Consider the following 18,743-nt stretch of genomic DNA (forward strand, 5'->3'; position numbering starts at 1 on the left):
TTTATTCAGATGCTTTTTATATTTAACAAGTGCAAGAGAAATAATACATTTTTATAAAACGAAGATTAGTCATTTTAATATCAATTACAGTTATTTTCAATATCAAAATAAATTCCGATCCCATTTCTATTGGTTTTGAGTATCCTAAGAGTTTCCATGAAATAGTACTAATGTAATTGATCTATAAAAAGTATTTCGTTGTCTTCATTTGTCAGAAAATAAGTTGTTATACAATACGAGACTTTTTATTTGAGGATTTATAAAAAACAATAATTATTTTCTCCCATTAAAAACATTTTTACATTTAAAGCAGCTCAAAATAATTACTATATTGCAAACTAAATAAATAACAATAACAGAGGAATTTAAATAACAATAATTTTATGAATATTTTACAAAACAGCTCATAATATACAGATCAACAGAATAATAACATGATCATTGTCATAAATACTATAAATAAGACCCTAATGGCAAAGGTTCTATCTTCAAAGTTATCACATACAACACTTTTACAATCGTAAAAATCAAATTACTTTATTGCAAAAATTATTTTCAATATATTTGGGTCAAAAATGATAATTCATTGTTGTTTTATTTTCTTCAGATGAAGTTATGTGTTTTTCTTTTAAATGTTAACCAATATCAAGAACTCAAATTGGCAAGAAATATAAAATATAGATATGTCTGTCATTTGGAAACAGGAAAATCTAGTTAATTCCCAAATAATTATACAAGCTTACAATATGGACACAGATTCTGATTAGTTAAATATTATTATTTCCATAGGAAAGAGTTTTTTCCATTACAACTATTATGTGATACATATATTAGTCTAATATAAACAGATAACTGCCAATAGTCCACAAGTATTTCTTATCACAACGGATATCTCAATTTAAATCCTTCATAATCAATATCTCAATTTGTCTTTCTGCCCTTAGTTCATATCACAACCCACGAGTAACTCTATCTTATTGTCACATTGGTCGGTCTTTATGTCACATCCCTATGTTTTAAATGTCACATCAATATCTACTCTGGTGAATTAACTGGTTTAATTTTTCTTCTTTAGCCCTCCGACAATGTGATTGCTGAAACAAAAGTAATATTGCAATAAAAGATATTTATGAATGTATTATATAAGACATCATAACATTATGTATCTCATTTTTTAGCAATATGTTAACAAAACATAATTAGAAAAGAGAAATTTTTAAATTTCTCTCATTGCCCAAAATAATATTTTGCCAGTGAATAAATAAACATAATAAACTTGATGTTAACATATCTATTTGGACGACGGTTGTTCTCTGTATTGTTCTTAGCAAGTACCAATAAGAACCAATCAAACAATCAAGGTTTTGAGTAAATTACTGTCATGTTTTGACTGTATAACCAACAGATACAGTATATTTCAAACCAACACTGTGATGTTTAATTGAAGTACTGGTATATAGTTCCAACTTTTGAATTTGAATATAATAAATTGCCAACATATTGTATCTTCTTCATTGAAATAATTGTCTATTTCTAAGCAAGTGTAATGTATTGCTGTTCAATGAAAAAGTCTAAAATAAAAGAAAATTATATGTGTTATGTTCAAGCTTACCATTCTTATCTGGAGAAACTTTTGTGTAAATTCATCAATCTCCATCTTTTCTGAAAATAAAAAATAAAACCATTTTTTTAAGTTGAATAAAGCCAACAAAAAATAACAAGAATTTCATTTCACATATAATAAGGTGTACAACTTCATGGTTGTCTGTCCATATGTTCTAATCTAATCAATATAAAACAAAATCATATGTGTATAACTGCACCTCTATAAGTTACTTTTTTATTGGCACAGACCCTACATATTTTTGTTTGGAAAGCTACAAGAGGCCACTTATCCAATAACTCTAGAAGTGTAAAAGATTTGCATTGTGTGCAACGGAACCCAAAAATAAGTAAGTTAAAAATTTGAAAATTTCTATTAACTAGTAGTTAGTAGGTGTCAGTAAATTGTACCCAAATAAAGAAGTATTATTCTAAAATGTCCCCTTCCCCCACAAATACCAATACATTATCATCCTATAATTTATAAGACTTCTCCAACTGTATCTGCTCTTGTATGAATACATCAAAAAATTATTAAGTCCAAAGATCAAAGAAATTTACTTACTATTTAAAAAATCATCTACAATTTTTTCAGATTCTTCCTCTGCCTCCATTAATGCGACTTTCATGTTCGTCTGAATGTTTGTTGGATGGAATGTATCAGACAGTGACATAAGCTTCTCTTGATCTCGCTCAAATTCTTCCCTTGATCTTTCAAAAAGTTGATTCTGAAAAAGTCATTTTTCTTCATTGTAAACTCTTTTTATATTCTGAGTAGTCAAATTCCTGAAACATTCACCAAGACTATTTAGAAAAAATTCTTCTGTACATGGCTTTAAGAGTTAAAAACAATTACATATTAACATAGTGTTCAGTAAAAAGTCTTTGAAACATCCACTCTATTCCAGGGTTGGCAAAAACCCGGTTATGAGTATTGCCCAGCCCAGTGGGAAATACTGTGAAAACCCGGGTTTTACTGGGTTTTAATGGGTAATACTGGGCAATACTGGGTAATATAAAATACTGGCCTGAATTTTAAAGAGGATTCAGTGATCAAACTCAATTGCAATATATTTAAGATATTTATAAACACATTTTGATTGATAAATTAGTTTTATACTTGTTTGAGAGTGATAATACAAGTGTATATACATTTGAAAAAGTACTATTCTTGCAACTATGAGACAAGTAAACATGTAGGCACACATTACACAAATATTAATGGAAAAGGCCTTTATCAATAGTTCTCTTCTGAAAGTCTATTAAATCACCCTCTCGTCTAGATTGGTCAAACTGATAACATAAATTCAAAGAATTCATTTTTCAAATGTATATATCTTACATTAAGAATTAATAAGAAAATGTTAGAAAAATTACTTTTGCATAATTTATATGTACATCACTAATTAATAAGTAATTATTCAGATTAGGACATTGATATGTTTATATAACAATATTCAGCCTTTTCATTTCTAAACCAGGTGCTCCGCAGGGCGCAGCTTTATACGAATCCTGAACAGTTGGGGCAAGTATGGACAAAACATTCAAGCATGATACAGCTCTGAATTTGGATTGTGATCAAATTTTTGACATTACATGGTTTTTTTTTACACAAAACAAATGTCAAGATTTTACAAATCAATTAAAGATTTCTTCTTCAAACTTTTTAAATCTAAAATTAAATAGTTGACACAGCATAGGTTTCTGACACAGAATGAATGTGGTCTAATGAACTTAAAAGGTTTTTTTTGCCTTTGAGCAATTCACTATGCTGTTGAATATTAATCCTCTCAAAAAAATGTTTGAAGAAATTTTCTTTTTATTTATGAAATCTGAAATGAGAAAAATTTAAACCCCCCCCCCTTTTTTTTCACATCCCCGCTTCCCTTTTTCCAAAACTGATATCAATTCAAATTTCTAATGGAGTTTGCAACGATAACTACTCTTTTAAATACATCATAAAATATTAAAATGTAAAATAAAGTGCTTGTTATCACTGAATGGTAAAGATTGGTTGGTAGTAAAGGTAATTATACATTGTTTATTGTATAAAACAATAAAAAAAACTTCATCAGCAACATTTTATATTGGAAAATTTCCAATGAAGTTATTTACATAAAGTTATTGGCAAATAAAAATAGAAAATGACATCATAGTCATGTCTGGCAAATGTCCAACATACATTATCTAAAAACATTTTAGATAAGATAAGGAAAAAAAGCTTCATCAGCAACATTTTATATTGGCAAATTTCCAATGAAGTTATTTACATAAAGTTATTGGCAAATAAAAATAGAAAATTACATCATAGTCATGTCTGGCAAATTTCCAACATATATTATCAACTACTATTCTATACAAAGAAAGATAACTCCAATTGAAAATTAATTGCTATTGCATAATATTGTGCAATTAGATATTTCTTGCTATTGTGCAATACTGTGCAATTGAAAATTTTTTGCTATTGCACAATACTTGATATGGAATCCTGATTTGGACCAACTTGAAAACTGGGCCCATAATCAAAAATCAAAGTACATATTTAGATAAAGCATATAAAAAAAGCCCAAGAATTTATTTTTTGTTAAAATCAAACTTAGTTTAATTTTGGACCCTTTGGACCTTAATGTAGACCAATTTGAAAACTGGACCAAAAATTAAGAATCTACATACACAGTTAGATTTGGCATATCAAAGAACCCCAATTATTCAATTTTTGATGAAAACAAACAAAGTTTAATTTTGGACCCCCATTTGGACTAACTTGAAAACTAGGCCAATAATTAAAAATCTAAGTACATTTTTAAATTCAGCATATCAAAGAACCCCTAGGATTCAATTTTTGTTAAAATCAAACTAAGTTTAATTTTGGACCCTTTGGACCTTAATGTAGACCAATTTGAAAACGGGACCAAAAATTAAGAATCTACATACATAGTTAGATTCGGCATATCAAAGAACCCCAATTATTCAACTTTTGATGAAATCACACAAAGTTCAATTTTGGACCCTTTGGGCCCCTTATTCCTAAACTGTTAGGACCAAAACTCCCAAAATCAAACCCAACCTTCCTTTTATGGTCATAAACCTTGTGTTTAAATTTCATAGATTTCTATTTACTAATACTAATGTTATGGTGCGAAAACCAAAAATAATGCTTATTTGGGCCCCTTTTTGGCCCCTAATTCATAAACTGTTGTGACCTCAACTCCAAAAATCAATCCCAACCTTCCTTTTGTGGTCATAAACCTTGTGTTAAAGTTTCATTGATTTCTATTTACTTATACTAAAGTTATTGTTCGAAAACCAAGAATAATGCTTATTTGGGCCCCTTTTTGGCCCCTAATTCATAAACTGTTGTGACCTCAACTCCAAAAATCAATCCCAACCTTCCTTTTGTGGTCATAAACCTTGTGTTAAAGTTTCATTGATTTCTATTTACTTAAACTAAAGTTATTGTGCGAAAACCAAGAATAATGCTTATTTGGGCCCTTTTTTGGCCCTTAATTCCTAAACTGTTGGAACCAAAACTCCCAAAATCAATCCCAACCTTCCTTTTGTGGTCATAAACCTTGTGTCAAAATTTCATAGATTTCTTTTCACTTAAACTAAAGTTATAGTGCGAAAACCAAGAAAATGCTTATTTGGGCCTTTTTTGGCCCCTAATTCCTAAAATGTTGGGACCAAAACTCCCAAAATCAATCCCAACCTTCCTTTTGTGGTCATAAACCTTGTGTTAAAATTTCATAGATTTCCATTCACTTTTACTAAAGTTAGAGTGCGAAAACTAAAAGTATTCGGACGACGACGCCAACGACGACGACGCCAACGTGATAGCAATATACGACGATAAATTTTTCAAATTTTGCGGTCGTATAAAAAGTTAATGACTTGACCTTGTAGGGTGTTTATTTAGCAATATGATTGCATAGACATTTAAATTTATAATTCACATAAACACAGCTATAAAATGCATTTTTTTTTAAAGTTTGGATAGTTGAAACAATACATGGAAATTAACAAGGTATTTATAATCCTAAAATATTCAAATTTTGTATTCTGCCTACATAGAAGAAGTGGAGAAAAGAATGAAATTGAATTTTCAATCTTCTAGAAACATGACTCTCAATGGTTAATGATGGTTATCTGTATAAAATGTATATATTTAGCTATAATACTATGAAACTACAACAAGACTTTACTATTTTGTGTTAAAATAAGCTTAAAAAGTCTTATTGCCCAGTATTACCCAGTATTACCCATTTCTGGGAGTATTGCCCAGCCTGGGAAAACCTGGGAATTCCCGCCTGGGTTTTCCCGGGCGGGTAATACTTTGCCAACCCTGCTCTATTCACGTTTTATTTTAAGATGCTTCTAACTCAAATACTAATTTTTTGCGGGAATAAAGCTTTAATTACTGCTTCATACAATGAAACATTTGACACAAAAAGCCATAGTCTTTTATCAATAATAAAACGTTTTTCATTTCTCCTTTTCTACATTTCTATAAAACACCATTACCTTTTCACCAACCCATTGTCTCATCTGTTGAATCTTTGGTTTCTTTGATAAATTTTCTTCTGTAAAATTATTATTTTAATTTAACTTTATGCTATATACATTTTTATTGTTAATGAATAGGTGTTTATTTTTTTGTTGGTTAATAGTAATTTTTTTAATTAGGTGTTGATTTTTTGAGCTATAGTTGTTTTCTATCTGATAAATAGTAACAAATTCTTAGAGAACCAAAATAACCAGGTCTATCAGGTGCTCCCCAGGGCGCAGCTTTATACTACCGCAGAAATTGAACCCTGAACAGTTGGGGCAAGTATGGACACAACATTCAAGCTTGATTCAACTCTGAATTTGGATTGCAATCACATTTTAGACATAAATTGAGTTTCTGACACAAAACAAATGTCAAGATCTTACAAATCTTTTAGACAATATTGTGCAATTAACTATACTACCACACCCCTTTTTTGCAATAAGTCCAAAACCTGACATTTCTTTATGCATAATGTACAAGCAGTGCAAGGGAGGTAAATCCACATATACCCAGCATTGTATATTAAATGTTTTAGAGTTACCTCCCTTACACTGCTTTTAAATTGTCTTAATTGTCTATTGCCCAGAAAAACCTAGTTTTCTCCCATTCATGCCCCCTAATTCCAAATTGTTTGAGCCATTATCCCCCAAAGTCAATACTAACCATCCTTTCATGGTTTGGAAACTTTTGGTATACTTCCAGAGAGATTTATACACTTACACACAAGTTACTGACAGAAAACTACAAAAATGCTAATGGAACCTTTTTTTGGCCCCTCACTTATAGAAACCTCCCCTCCTTGAAGTAAGAACCCAAAAACTCAATTCCAGCCTTTCCTTTGTAGTAAGAAACCTTGTAGTATAATTTCAGAGAGATCCGTACACTTGAACAAAAGTAATTGTCTGTAAACTAGAAAAATACTTCTTTTTGGCCCTTTTTTTGGCCCCTTATTCCTATATGTTCAAGGATATTAACCCCAAACTGAATCCAAGCCTTTCTTCCATTATATGGAACCTTGTGGTACAATTTCAGAAAGATCCATATAGTTATACATAAGTTATTGTCCCTAAACTACAAAAGTGCTTGTTTTTTGGCCCTTAATTCCTACACTGTTTGCCCCAGAACCTTTAAAATAAATCCCAACATTTTAATTAATGGAATGAACATTGTGGTATAATTTCAGGGCAATTGAAATACTTATACACCACTTTTTGTCCGGAAAATAGATCAATGCTTGTTTTGGACCCCTTTGGGCCCTTAATTTCTAAACCATTGGGATCATAATTATAACCCCCAAAATCAATCCCAACCTTCCTTTTGAGGTTAAAAACAATGTGTTAAAATTTTATTGAATTCTATTAACTTATACTAAAGTTATTATCCGGAAACCATCCGTCTTTGGACAACGCTGATAACGACGACAACGTGATACCAATATACGACCAAAATTTTTTTAAATTTTGCGGTCGTATAAAAAGCTGTTATCTATGTACAGGTCTTTCATCTCTCCTACATTCCATCAATTGACAATAAAATCTTTTTTCAAATTCATATCAAAACATTTTTGGAGCATTTTTCAACTTCATTAAAAAAATATTTTTTTGAATAAAATTGAGAAATATATTGAAATAACCTAAATATACATGTAATTTTTCATCCAGACATATTTTTTAATTATCAAACATAATGCTGAACATAAAAATGTTCCCTAAATGTGGATTCTGAGGTATTCATTTTTTCTGCTTTAGAGAAATAGTTACTGTTCTTAGCAGTCATCAGAAAAATAGCTCATGAAATCTTGTGGTATGCATGACTTCAAACCAACCCCCCAATATTGGATAAATCCAAAATAAACTGACAACATGTGTATACTTACTAGCTAGTTCTATACATTCATTAGATAATTTTTCTCTGTCTTCTTTCATTTTTGAAACTTCTGACATTTTTTGTATCATTTCTAAGATTTTGTCTTCTTCATTTAACAATCCATTCAATTCTGTAAGACTGAAAAACAAAGTTAAGATATACACTTAAGTCAATAATTTTAAAACAACTTAAACCTTTTTTTAGAACATAATCTTTTAAATCTGTTAACTATTAAAAATAGTGAAAGTTAAAGCCTTGGATATGACAAGCATACTCAATTTTTATTAATTATGTCACCTGTACAACAATGTCAGGTGAAATATTGATATTGTTCAACAAAAGTTCACAGTGTTTTGTTGCATTCTTTAACTTTAATCTTAGACTATAGAACTACTTAGAGCTTGACATGTTCTCTCTAGGCATTCTTCTATCAATGGTGATTATACTTAGACATAATTCAGTGTTGTTTGGTTGCTGTCTAGATGTCAGAGGTATTACCAACATCTCATTTTATTGTACCTTTGACAACTATTTACACCACGGGGTCAATGCCACTGCTGGTGGACGTTTCGTCCCCGAGGGTATAACCAGCTCAGTAGTCAACACCAAAGTGTTGACATGAATATCAATAATGCGGTCATTTTTATAAATTTACCGTTTACAAAACTTAGAATTTTTCGAAAAACTAAGGATTTTCTTATCCCAGGCATATAGATTACCTTAGCGGTATTTGGCACAACTTTTAGGAAATTCTGATCCTCAATGCTCTTCAACTTTGTACTTGTTTGGCTTTATAAATATTTTGACATGAGCGTCACTGATGAGTCTTATGTAGACGAAATGCGCGTCTGGCGTACTAAATTATAATCCTGGTACCTTTGATAACTATTTATTCAAATTTGACTGATACCTTTTAGTTTTTAATTCTGGGAAGGCAGCAAACACATCTGGTACCCTTAATTCATCGTCTGGTACCTGTAAAAATAAACAAAACAATGATAAAGACTAGATACATACATATTGGTGAAATTCACAAATGTCTAAAGTGTCACATTATGTGTTTTATCAAAGCAAAATAGGTGAATGAATGAATGCACGCTAAGCTAAAATTGATTTTTAATTTCCAATTACTCAAAAGAATTGTGATCAATGGTATAGGATATTATCTCTCATTTCAAAATTTTAAGTACTGTAAATTCAGATATTTTTGCATGCACTTTTTACTATTTTTGCCTTATAAAAAGTTGTTTCAGCAACATATATATGTTATATATAAATAAGAAATCTAGCTTAAAATGTTTTTTTCTTAATCTAACTAAACAAAACATGAATGGGACAGAACTAGAAGTTGATACGTACACTTGGACCAGAACTACTTGATGGAATAGTAGGTGCTGTAACTGTCTGTGGTGGGAGGAGTTTAATGTCTGTGGATACTTTCACTTGGACCAGAACTACTTGATGGAATAGTAGGTGCTGTAACTGTCTGTGGTGGGAGGAGTTTAATGTGTGTGGATACTTACACTTGGACCAGAACTATTTGATGGAATAGTAGGTGCTGTAACTGTCTGTGGTGGGAGGAGTTTAATGTCTGTGGATACTTACACTTGGACCAGAACTACTTGATGGAATAGAAGGTGCTGTAACTGTCTGTGGTGGGAGACTTGGTGATGTATAGGGATTATATCCACCATACATTGGATATCCTGGGGGTCCTCCTTGTGCTCCTGGTTGTGGACCAGGCTGTGGGTATTGCATCGGTGCTCCTGGATTGCTGTTTAAAATAAGATATAATAAATATAATAGGGGCCAGCTGAACAGAAGGTTGAAGCACACTTCCTGGTGCTGGATTTTATAGCTGCAATAAAGACCCCTTGGTAGCATTTTGCTGTTCGTCTCTTTGACACATTCACCATTTCAATTCTCAATTTTATTTATCTAACAATAATTTAATTTTGAATGTAACGCATCTTCTGATTGGCTGACATTATTTTGTTATGAGCCCATAGACATAATTTAGTCATGTGACCGTGACGTCATTAACGGTTTTTCATGGTTTTCTATGATTTAAAACGGAATTTAGAATTAAATTATAAGAAATGACCGTAATATTTTTTCTGTCTATTCAAAATAACATAAAATATGTGGTGCACACTGTTAAATAACCCGTTACGGGCGTTATTCAGTGTGCACCACAATTTATATGTTATTTCTTCATAGACAGAAAAAATATTACAGTCATTCCTTAATTAAAGCAATTTTTTTTCTAACATCCCAGTATACATCAAATTATGCTTTGTTTAGATAGTGTTGATTCCTTTTTCAATATTTAACATTCAATCATAAATCTAAGTTTTAAATTATAAGTGATTTTGCATGTTATAGTTGTTTTATGCATCTATAACAAATAAAATCTACTATCCAGGGCTCACACTACTTTAGAATTATAGGGAGAAGTGACTTCTCTTTTTAAAACTGATAGGGAGAAGTGGTGAGATTTGAAAGAGAAGTGCTCATTCGCGCTACAATGTTTGGATTTTACAATAGTATAAAGGGCCATATGTAAATAATGTTCTTTTTATATTGTTCAATTCATATCTGAGTAAAAAAAAATCAATTAAAGTAACATTTGAAATTAAAAGTTGTTTAAGTTTTACTAAGGTTCTTGTGAGAAACTTATTCCAACTAAATATCTAGCACTAAAAAAAAAAATTATTTTAAAAAATGTAAAGAAATTATAATATCATTATTACAATTTAATCAAAAATTATCTTGTGTATGAAATTCAGTGTTTCTCATAAAAAAATATAAAAGTTATTAAGCTGGGCCATAATATATTGAAATTAGTATAATAGTCTCAGAGTTAAGCAACTTTAATCAGTAGTTTGAAACAATCCATAAAAAATATAGGGAATTATATACACCAATCAATTAGATGTAACCAAAAGTCTCTTAATGTGTGTGGAATGCGTAATTTTCCCCTTTGGGATCAATATTCTTCTGTCGGCTGTTCCGTCCGTGCGTCCGTAGTAATTAATGTAAAAGTACGGATTACGGTCATAGCTGGTCCAGTTCACATCCGTAGTCTAGAAATCGGTCAATGGCGGACGAATGCAAGAAAATTTACAAAAATAAACGATGTTTGACAAGTTATTTGAAAAGGAACTGAACATGACGTTTTTAATGCAATAAATGGATTAAACATTTACTGGAGGCAACTTTTATCACGTTTAAATGAAGTAACAAACTTATTTTGCCGCCGAAATTTAGGTTTCGTTTTCGAGTAACAAGCACCGGAACTTGCGAAAATGCATGAAGTGATAAAAAGTTGTATTTTTATCAAATAACCTTCTACACACTGCGAATACAATGCTTCAACCTCTTTTCTAAAGATAATGAATCGTTTATGTCTGAATTTCTTTTATTATCAATAAAAAATTGATGTTTCATCAACTTTGTAAAAATTGAAAATGTCCGATGACGGAAGCGACTGAAAGCGAGTATCGTCAAGAACAGGGCGACTTGATTTCGCTTTTGGGGGTCGGGGAAAGCGAAGTGACGGTCGGGAAGGCGACTTCTTCGCCCAAGTCGCCTGGTAGCGTGAGCCCTGCTATCAATCTGTGTCGGTCTTCTTGTCTGAGTTATGAGTAATTGATTTGCTTTACTGTGCATTCATAATATTGGTGGATCAGGGCTTCCAAAAAATATTTGAGCCAGCCGGACATTTTAAATCTGAACCCGATTTTAATCCCTTAAGACTTAGTCCCAAAAGGCAATTATGGTAATCAGATGGCCATTCCAATGATTGACATTAGATTAAAAAAAACGATTTTAAACTTTACTTTGATATGAATTTGAAGTCCGGATGTAAATTGGCAGTGCATTATTCAAAGTGTGCATATCAGCATGCTCATATATCTGCCCAAGACTCTTTATTTGTGCAAAATGACATTGTCAAATTATTTTTAAAATCACATTTTTCTCAAAACGGATGTTGACTTGACAATGGTAAAACATGGACCATAAACGGATACGTAAAATCCGTGTACGTTTAGAAAGCTTGACTGAGTGAAGAAGCTCTTTCCACGTTATTTCTTCAATAAAATACTTAAAATGAACATTAGATACAGGTATCAATGATAATTTTAGCATTTTTGAAGAAATGTAGAATGCATAATTAAATTTCCCACCTGTGCACATGCGCACACATGTTCTAGCTCATACAACGTAGTTCTGACGATTTTTCATTTAAAACCTTTTTAAATTTTTCATCAAATCATGTGATAAACTAATTTCTTATAATTTAATCTTTTTGAGCTAAATCAAATAGATACAAACCGCTGAAATGAAAGAAAATAATTGCGAAAAGACCGATCAATTTATACGATGTCCGGTACTGAAAATAGTTCACCTATTACTTGAACAGGTAGATTTCAGCTGTCCAACAACTAATTAGTCTTGATTAAAATTAGAAAGTATTGAAGTAGGGTTTGTTTAGATAGCAATTAATCATCATGTCACTTTAATGACCGGAAATGTGTGGATTTTAAAGGCAAAAGGTTATGTCAAAAAGATCGATGAATTATGTTAAAATGACCGAAAAAGCCTTGAAAACTAAAAAGTATATGACCGTTTCATGCTTTGCCCAGCGAGACTTTTACTGGACATTAAACAAATGTCCGAAATATATGACCGTTTTGGAAGCCCTGTGGTGGATACCAATTAGTCTAGGATTATTATAGTGGCCGGAGGATACCAATCTTTGAGGATTGTAATTATAATAGTGGCCGGAGGATACCAATTAGTCTAGGATTATAATAGTGGCCGGAGGATACCAATCTTCGAGGATTGTAATTATAATAGTGGCCGGAGGATACCAATTAGTCTAGGATTATAATAGTGGCCGGAGGATACCAATCTTTGAGGATTGTAATTATAATAGTGGCTGGAGGACACCAATTAGTCTAGGATTATAATAGTGGCCAGAGGATACCTATCTTTGAGGATTTTAATTATAATAGTGGCCGGAGGATACCAATCTTTGAGGATTTTAATTATAATTGTGGCCGGAGGAAACCAATTAGTCTAGGATTATAATAGTGGCCGGAGGATACCAATCTTTGAGGATTTTAATTATAATAGTGGCTGGAGGACACCTATTAGTCTAGGATTATAATAGTGGCCGGAGGATACCAATCTTTGAGGATTGTATTTTTATGGATTTTTGTTAACTTTGTTTGAATAGTTTGCATACAACCCTATAGAAAATGTATGTGGTATTTATCATTTCAATTTGTGTTCGATATATTTCCTGAAATTTTACATTGTTTTCATATATATATCTCAGAAAGGGAGACAATTTGAATGTATCTCAGTGTGTATAAATGTGCTATAATGATCTTACAATCCTTGAGATACAAGTGATGGTGGACTTCTTCTGAATTCTTCTATAATGCTCTGTGTGATCTGGCCTAGACTAGAATGCATTGTAAACTAAAAATAAAAAAGTTTGTCAAAATGATGAAAAATCACAAAGCTTAAGACAATTATTTTTCTTTTGTATAACATTATTATAAGTTTGTATAAAGGAATCAAGAGATTGAATTTGGTCTTTGCAATTGCTTAATAGTGTTTTTAACCGACACCTCAATGTTAGATTAAAAATCGAATAAATTTACCTCCTCGACAATTAACACACAGGTTTCAAATTTATAGACAATTGTTCCACAAAATAATTTCAATCTTGTCCTTTCCAGCACTTTTTTATTTCATTTATAGACAATTGTGAACAATTTAAATGAGATCCTGAAATGAACATTGTTTGCCTGGTAGGAAAACTACAAATATTAAATAAAGATAATTTCTACCACAAAATATTTTCAATCTTTGAAGTCCTTTCAAACACTTAACCAATAATTTCACTTTTCCATTAAAAGGCCACTTTAGACCAATTTAACACAATAATGACCAACAATCAAACTTATAAGATTTACTGTTTATATCTTACAGAACTTAAACTTGGACAACCAATCAGCTTCCCTTGTGTATCCACCCATGGATGATTAACCAATGGTTCTACAGTAACTGTAGGTGGATCTTGTGGAAACTGTGGAGGAAGTGTGCTAAAATGAAGAAAACAAATATGTATTTTGAATGTTTTGTTGCTACTTGGCAAATTTAAAAGATTATAAATTCCAAGAATTCATTTATTGTATCACTAAAATTGAGAAAGGAAATGGGGAATGTGTCAAAGCAACAACAAACCGACCATAGAGTAGACAACAACCAAAGGCCACCAATGGGTCTTCAATGTAGCGAGAATTCCCGCACCTGTAGGGGTCCTTCAACTGGCCCCTAAAAAATATGTATACTAGTACAGTGATAATGGACGTCATACTAAACTCTGAATTATACACAAGAAACTAAAATTAAAAATCCTACAAGACTTAAAAATGCCAGAGGCTCCTGACATGGGACAGACGCAAAATTACGGCTGGGTTAAACATGTTTGTGAGATCTCAACCCTCCCCCTATACCTCTAGCCAATGTAGAAAAGTACTAGCCTGTCAACTCTGGTTATTCCAAGTTATGAATATGTAGTTCAGTGCACATGGTTTTGGTTGATTGTTGTTTACAATATTTTGTTTTTGGTATAAATTAAGCTGTTGTTTTCTCTTTGTAAAATGTTTCACATTTGTTCATGCTGTATGGTTTTTTATAGGGTACTTTACAGTATAACTTTGTTGTGGTTATAGTTGAAGCTTTTACTAAACAGTGACATATAGTTGTTTACATCCACATCCTGTTATCTCTGGATGACAGAACTTTATCTCATTTGAAATCATGCCTTACCTAATTATTCTAATAAACGTTATTATGTTAAGTGTAATTCATTTGAAAGTAAGAGCATTGTGTTTTCCTAAGTCTAAGGTTTTTAAGAACAGACAGCATATCAGCTTTGAGTGTTCTCCCCAGAAATTGCATTTAGCATCACGAAAAACAGGGAAATTTGAAATACCATCTTGCTTCTAAAAAATATTATATAGTGTCACATCCATAACATAATCTATAAGAAAACCAATTCAGATAGCATCACATTCTGAATTTCAAAAATATAGCATCACGATTACCATGATGCTAAAATGTCCTGGGGAGAACATCAGCTTTAAAACACAAGGACAATATATACATGTACATTTTGGTGAATGTATATAAATAACTACAATATACCGTTAGTGGTCAACTAAAATTTATAACATAATTTAAAATTTATAACATAATAGGAAATAAATACCCAAATGGAGTAAAGAAAAATTATTTCCTCAATATATATATTAATAAACTTACATGACTAAAGTTATATTATTATTCCCACATCGAAATGTTACTCTGTATTCTGTGTTTGGAATTATCTCACTTGGGCTGAAATAATAGTAAAATGTAAATTTACTGAAAATACAGCATTTATACAATGTTAGACTAGGATTACTTAATTTGTCGGTTTTCAGGTCTGTCGACCATAATTTTCTATAAAAAAAAATTGACATGTTTATCTATTATTTGTCTATTCCCACGTGCACCATGATAAATAAATAATTATTCCAGAATTATAATTAAAAACATCTGATCAGCAATATTTTCATGAAATTAAATAAACTATTTTAGTAATTTAAACATTAGCAGATATGATTAACATTATTAAGGTTCACATTGTGTTCTGAAACAAAAATCTAATAAAAGTAATTCATAATTTGTAGTCCTAAAATTAGACAGTCATAAAAGACCTAAAATTGTTGTTTGCATAAATATTTTGTTGAACCAAAACATTTTGACATTTTCTTGTTTCATTGACTGAAAAAACAGGTCATCCATTTGGATATATCATAAATATAATTGCCATACAATTCAAAGCATGAACAGATATCCTTTTCTTTCCAGTAGACAAATCTACATTATTTTTTATAAGGGGATGAAGTCCCGTATACAGTAGAAAAATCAATAAAAAATATATATATAATTTCCAATGTACTAATAAACTCAAAATCGTTAACTTTTTCTTTTTCCCGCATTTACACAGAAATCTCTTTCTTGCTTACTTCCGGTCTCATTTGTCATGATCTTATGAGTAACAACGGAACCAATATCGGAAACGTTACAGTATTTCTGTTTCTTTTTTAACATTAAAATATGTTCGTATTAAATAATTTTTATTGATACAGACTTTGTCTCCTTTAACAGGTAACGCCTGCCTCATATTAGTTAACATTGATGCCAGGACAGAAAATTCAATTTAATTGTTACTTTGCCTTTGATGTGATGTGTTTGCAATTTTTTATTTGTTTCTCAACTTTTCGCTCTCAAAAATTATTATTCATAATCATCAATGTCTCCTGAAACTTGATATGGACGAAGTCCCCTATTACAGTAGAAAAATCAATAAAAAAAAAAAAAATATTGTACTAATGAACTCAAAATTGTTCAAACTTTTTTTTTGTCGCTTCTTTTAATTCCTGCATTTGCGCAGAACGCAGAAATCTACTTCCTTCTTCCAGTCTCGTTGTCACGAGTAGTCTAGTAAAAAAGTGGAATTATAGTTAACCCGTACCAATGTAAACTCGTACCAACGTCAACTCGTACCACTAAAAAAAAACTCGTACCACTGCTAACTCGTACCAACTTATTTAAATGCATTTGATTGGTGTTTAATTATGAATATATACTGTTATTTTTCTCAATACCTCTTAAGTCTGTAAAATGTATATAATTTGAAAGTACAATGACCAATCTGTAGCTAATGTTCTATGTGTATTAGATATAGACAATACCTTGGCAGATTTGATTGGTTGTATCCCTTGAATCATTCTTTTTTAAACTTCTACTGATAACCATTGGATTTAATTTTTAATCATTTAAATCAGTTACATTGAATAGATTTGGGTACTTTTCTTTTGTTTCTCAAAGGAATTTTATTCACTGAAAGAATTAATTTAGTGTGTTTTAAAGGTTGTAAATTGTTTATGACCAAAATGTTAAAAGTATGATTTTTTATATATATAATATTTTGCTCAAGGTTATGATTACGGACCAAGCAATAGCCAGTAAGGTCGTTAATAACTTCTATGTATTGTTTTCAAAATATGACAACTTCTTTTAACATTTCAAGTAATGTCATGTTCATTTAATGTGTCAACTATGCATTGCTTTAATAAAGAGTAGTGACACCTTCAGAGGAAAGTAAATGATACTAAAAAAAAACGTATTTTTGTCCAAGTTTTCATTAAAATCCAGTATAAAATTACAGTAATTCAACTTTTTTTTATTAATTTTAGTAAGAAAAACACCACAAAACATTCGTATTTTTTAATATATTTTTAATGGTACGACTTCCCAGTGGTACGACTTTACGTTGGTACGAGTTCACTTTTTTGGTACGAGTTAACATGGTACGAGTTTCCGTTGGTACGAGTTAACTTGCTTCCAAGAAGTGGAACTCAATGAACACAATACCAATATTTTATTTTTACTAATTCTTTGTCTTTGATATGTTTATTGACGTTACCTGATGCATTGCGTTTCTTTGTTTACATTGAACATGATGTCATAACTAAATAACATCACAAGTAAAACCCCTAACAACAGAATCAAAATCGAAAACATTACAGTATTTCCATTTCTTTTTTTTAACAAATATTTTAAGTTACAAAAAAAATAATTCATACAGATTTCGTCCCCATTCACAGGTAATGCCTGCCTCATATTAAAAAACAACATGAGGCTGTTTTTACTCGTGGGAAGAAAAAATCTTCAAACGAATGTGAGTGTTTTCTATCACAGTGGGTCTCATTGGGGTCAAAGCGTGACGCGGGATTGCAGATATTTTGTAAGCGGGACATGTGAAAGTCAAAATATTGTGTCATGAAAACGGGAAATGAGGTCTAGCGGGATACAGGAATCTGACAAACCAGTAAGCAGGATCCGGGATTGGAACCCCCCAATCAGACTATCACAGCTTGACACAGAAATAAATACATATCATTAAAATTGAAAAATTTGTAAACTTATTCAAATATTGAGAAAGCTGTCTGATCAAAGACAACAAAAGCAATTCAGTAAAGTATACGTATATCCAAATTCATGTAATGACTCATTTTCAAATGATATTTTTTTTAATTTCTGGAACTACTAAAAGGCATTCCTTACTTTAAATTTGCTTTTTTCAATGAATCAATTTGTTTAGTACGATGTGCCTGGAGATTAGTTTGTGATTGTGCTGTTGACTTGGATTTGTTTCCGATTAGCCAATTCATAATTTCGCTTTTCAGTTCCTTCTCAAGTAAGTAAGTTTGACAGGTGCTAATTATTCCCGGAAGTCACTGTTCGTCATCAAAAATGGGGTTCCGGTTGATCATGCGTCGCACTGAGCGCATGAAATCACAAAGAAATGTAGTTCATACATCATTTTTCAGCTCGTACGTGCATATCACCTCCTGTCTTTCACCTAAACTGAAGTTGGTGTGTATTCAAGAGAACATTCAAAAGAATCAACCACTGAATAACCATAAATGCTACAGCTATGCATTGAAACCTTACTTCACTTCCCGTGCATCTTGTATAGCCTTGAATTATTTTGTTGCACACTTGACACAAATTGCAACTTCCCACGTGCAATACATTCAATATTTTGACATATTTTTAAAAAGACTAACTCTATAGTTTATTTTGTTAT

At 31.2% G+C, this 18,743-nt stretch overlaps 2 protein-coding genes across 3 annotated transcripts in view; one reads left to right on the forward strand and one right to left on the reverse strand.

Annotated features, from left to right (window-relative positions):
- Positions 1-18,404, reverse strand: LOC139484953 (vacuolar protein sorting-associated protein 37A-like). 2 transcript variants are annotated; one of them, XM_071269018.1, is made up of 12 exons: positions 18,218-18,404; positions 15,365-15,439; positions 14,025-14,139; positions 13,422-13,510; positions 9,655-9,791; positions 9,377-9,408; positions 8,928-8,992; positions 8,028-8,155; positions 6,124-6,182; positions 2,168-2,330; positions 1,613-1,662; positions 1-1,094 (listed from the first exon to the last, which is right to left on the reverse strand). In XM_071269018.1, exons 1-12 carry the CDS (start codon positions 18,322-18,324, stop codon positions 1,029-1,031), a joined length of 1,086 nt encoding a protein of 361 aa, XP_071125119.1. In that variant the 5' UTR covers positions 18,325-18,404; the 3' UTR covers positions 1-1,028. The 2 variants fall into 2 exon arrangements, with proteins under 2 accessions (XP_071125119.1, XP_071125118.1); XM_071269017.1 differs by lacking the exon at positions 9,377-9,408 and having other exon boundaries at positions 9,623-9,791.
- Positions 18,390-18,743, forward strand: part of LOC139484954 (CCR4-NOT transcription complex subunit 7-like) — an 18,834-nt gene continuing 18,480 nt past the window's right edge. Inside the window, exon 1 of the mRNA XM_071269019.1 lies at positions 18,390-18,529. The gene's annotated coding sequence lies outside the window, so the exon portion shown is untranslated. The remainder of the gene's footprint in view (positions 18,530-18,743) is intronic.

This window comes from Mytilus edulis, chromosome 8 (genome assembly GCF_963676685.1).
Source record: "Mytilus edulis chromosome 8, xbMytEdul2.2, whole genome shotgun sequence".
Taxonomy (NCBI): domain Eukaryota; kingdom Metazoa; phylum Mollusca; class Bivalvia; order Mytilida; family Mytilidae; genus Mytilus; species Mytilus edulis.

Excerpts from the sequence above, each read along its gene's own strand:
- LOC139484953 (XM_071269018.1), bottom strand. The coding sequence starts at position 18,324 with ATGAATTGGCTAATCGGAAACAAATCCAAGTCAACAGCACAATCACAA. Across the intron at positions 13,511-14,024 it reads GTTGTCCAAGTTTAAGTTCT|TTTACAATGCATTCTAGTCT; the intron begins GTAAGATATAAA and ends TTTTATTTTTAG. Across the intron at positions 8,993-9,376 it reads CAAGTAGTTCTGGTCCAAGT|GTACCAGACGATGAATTAAG; the intron begins GTACGTATCAAC and ends TTATTTTTACAG.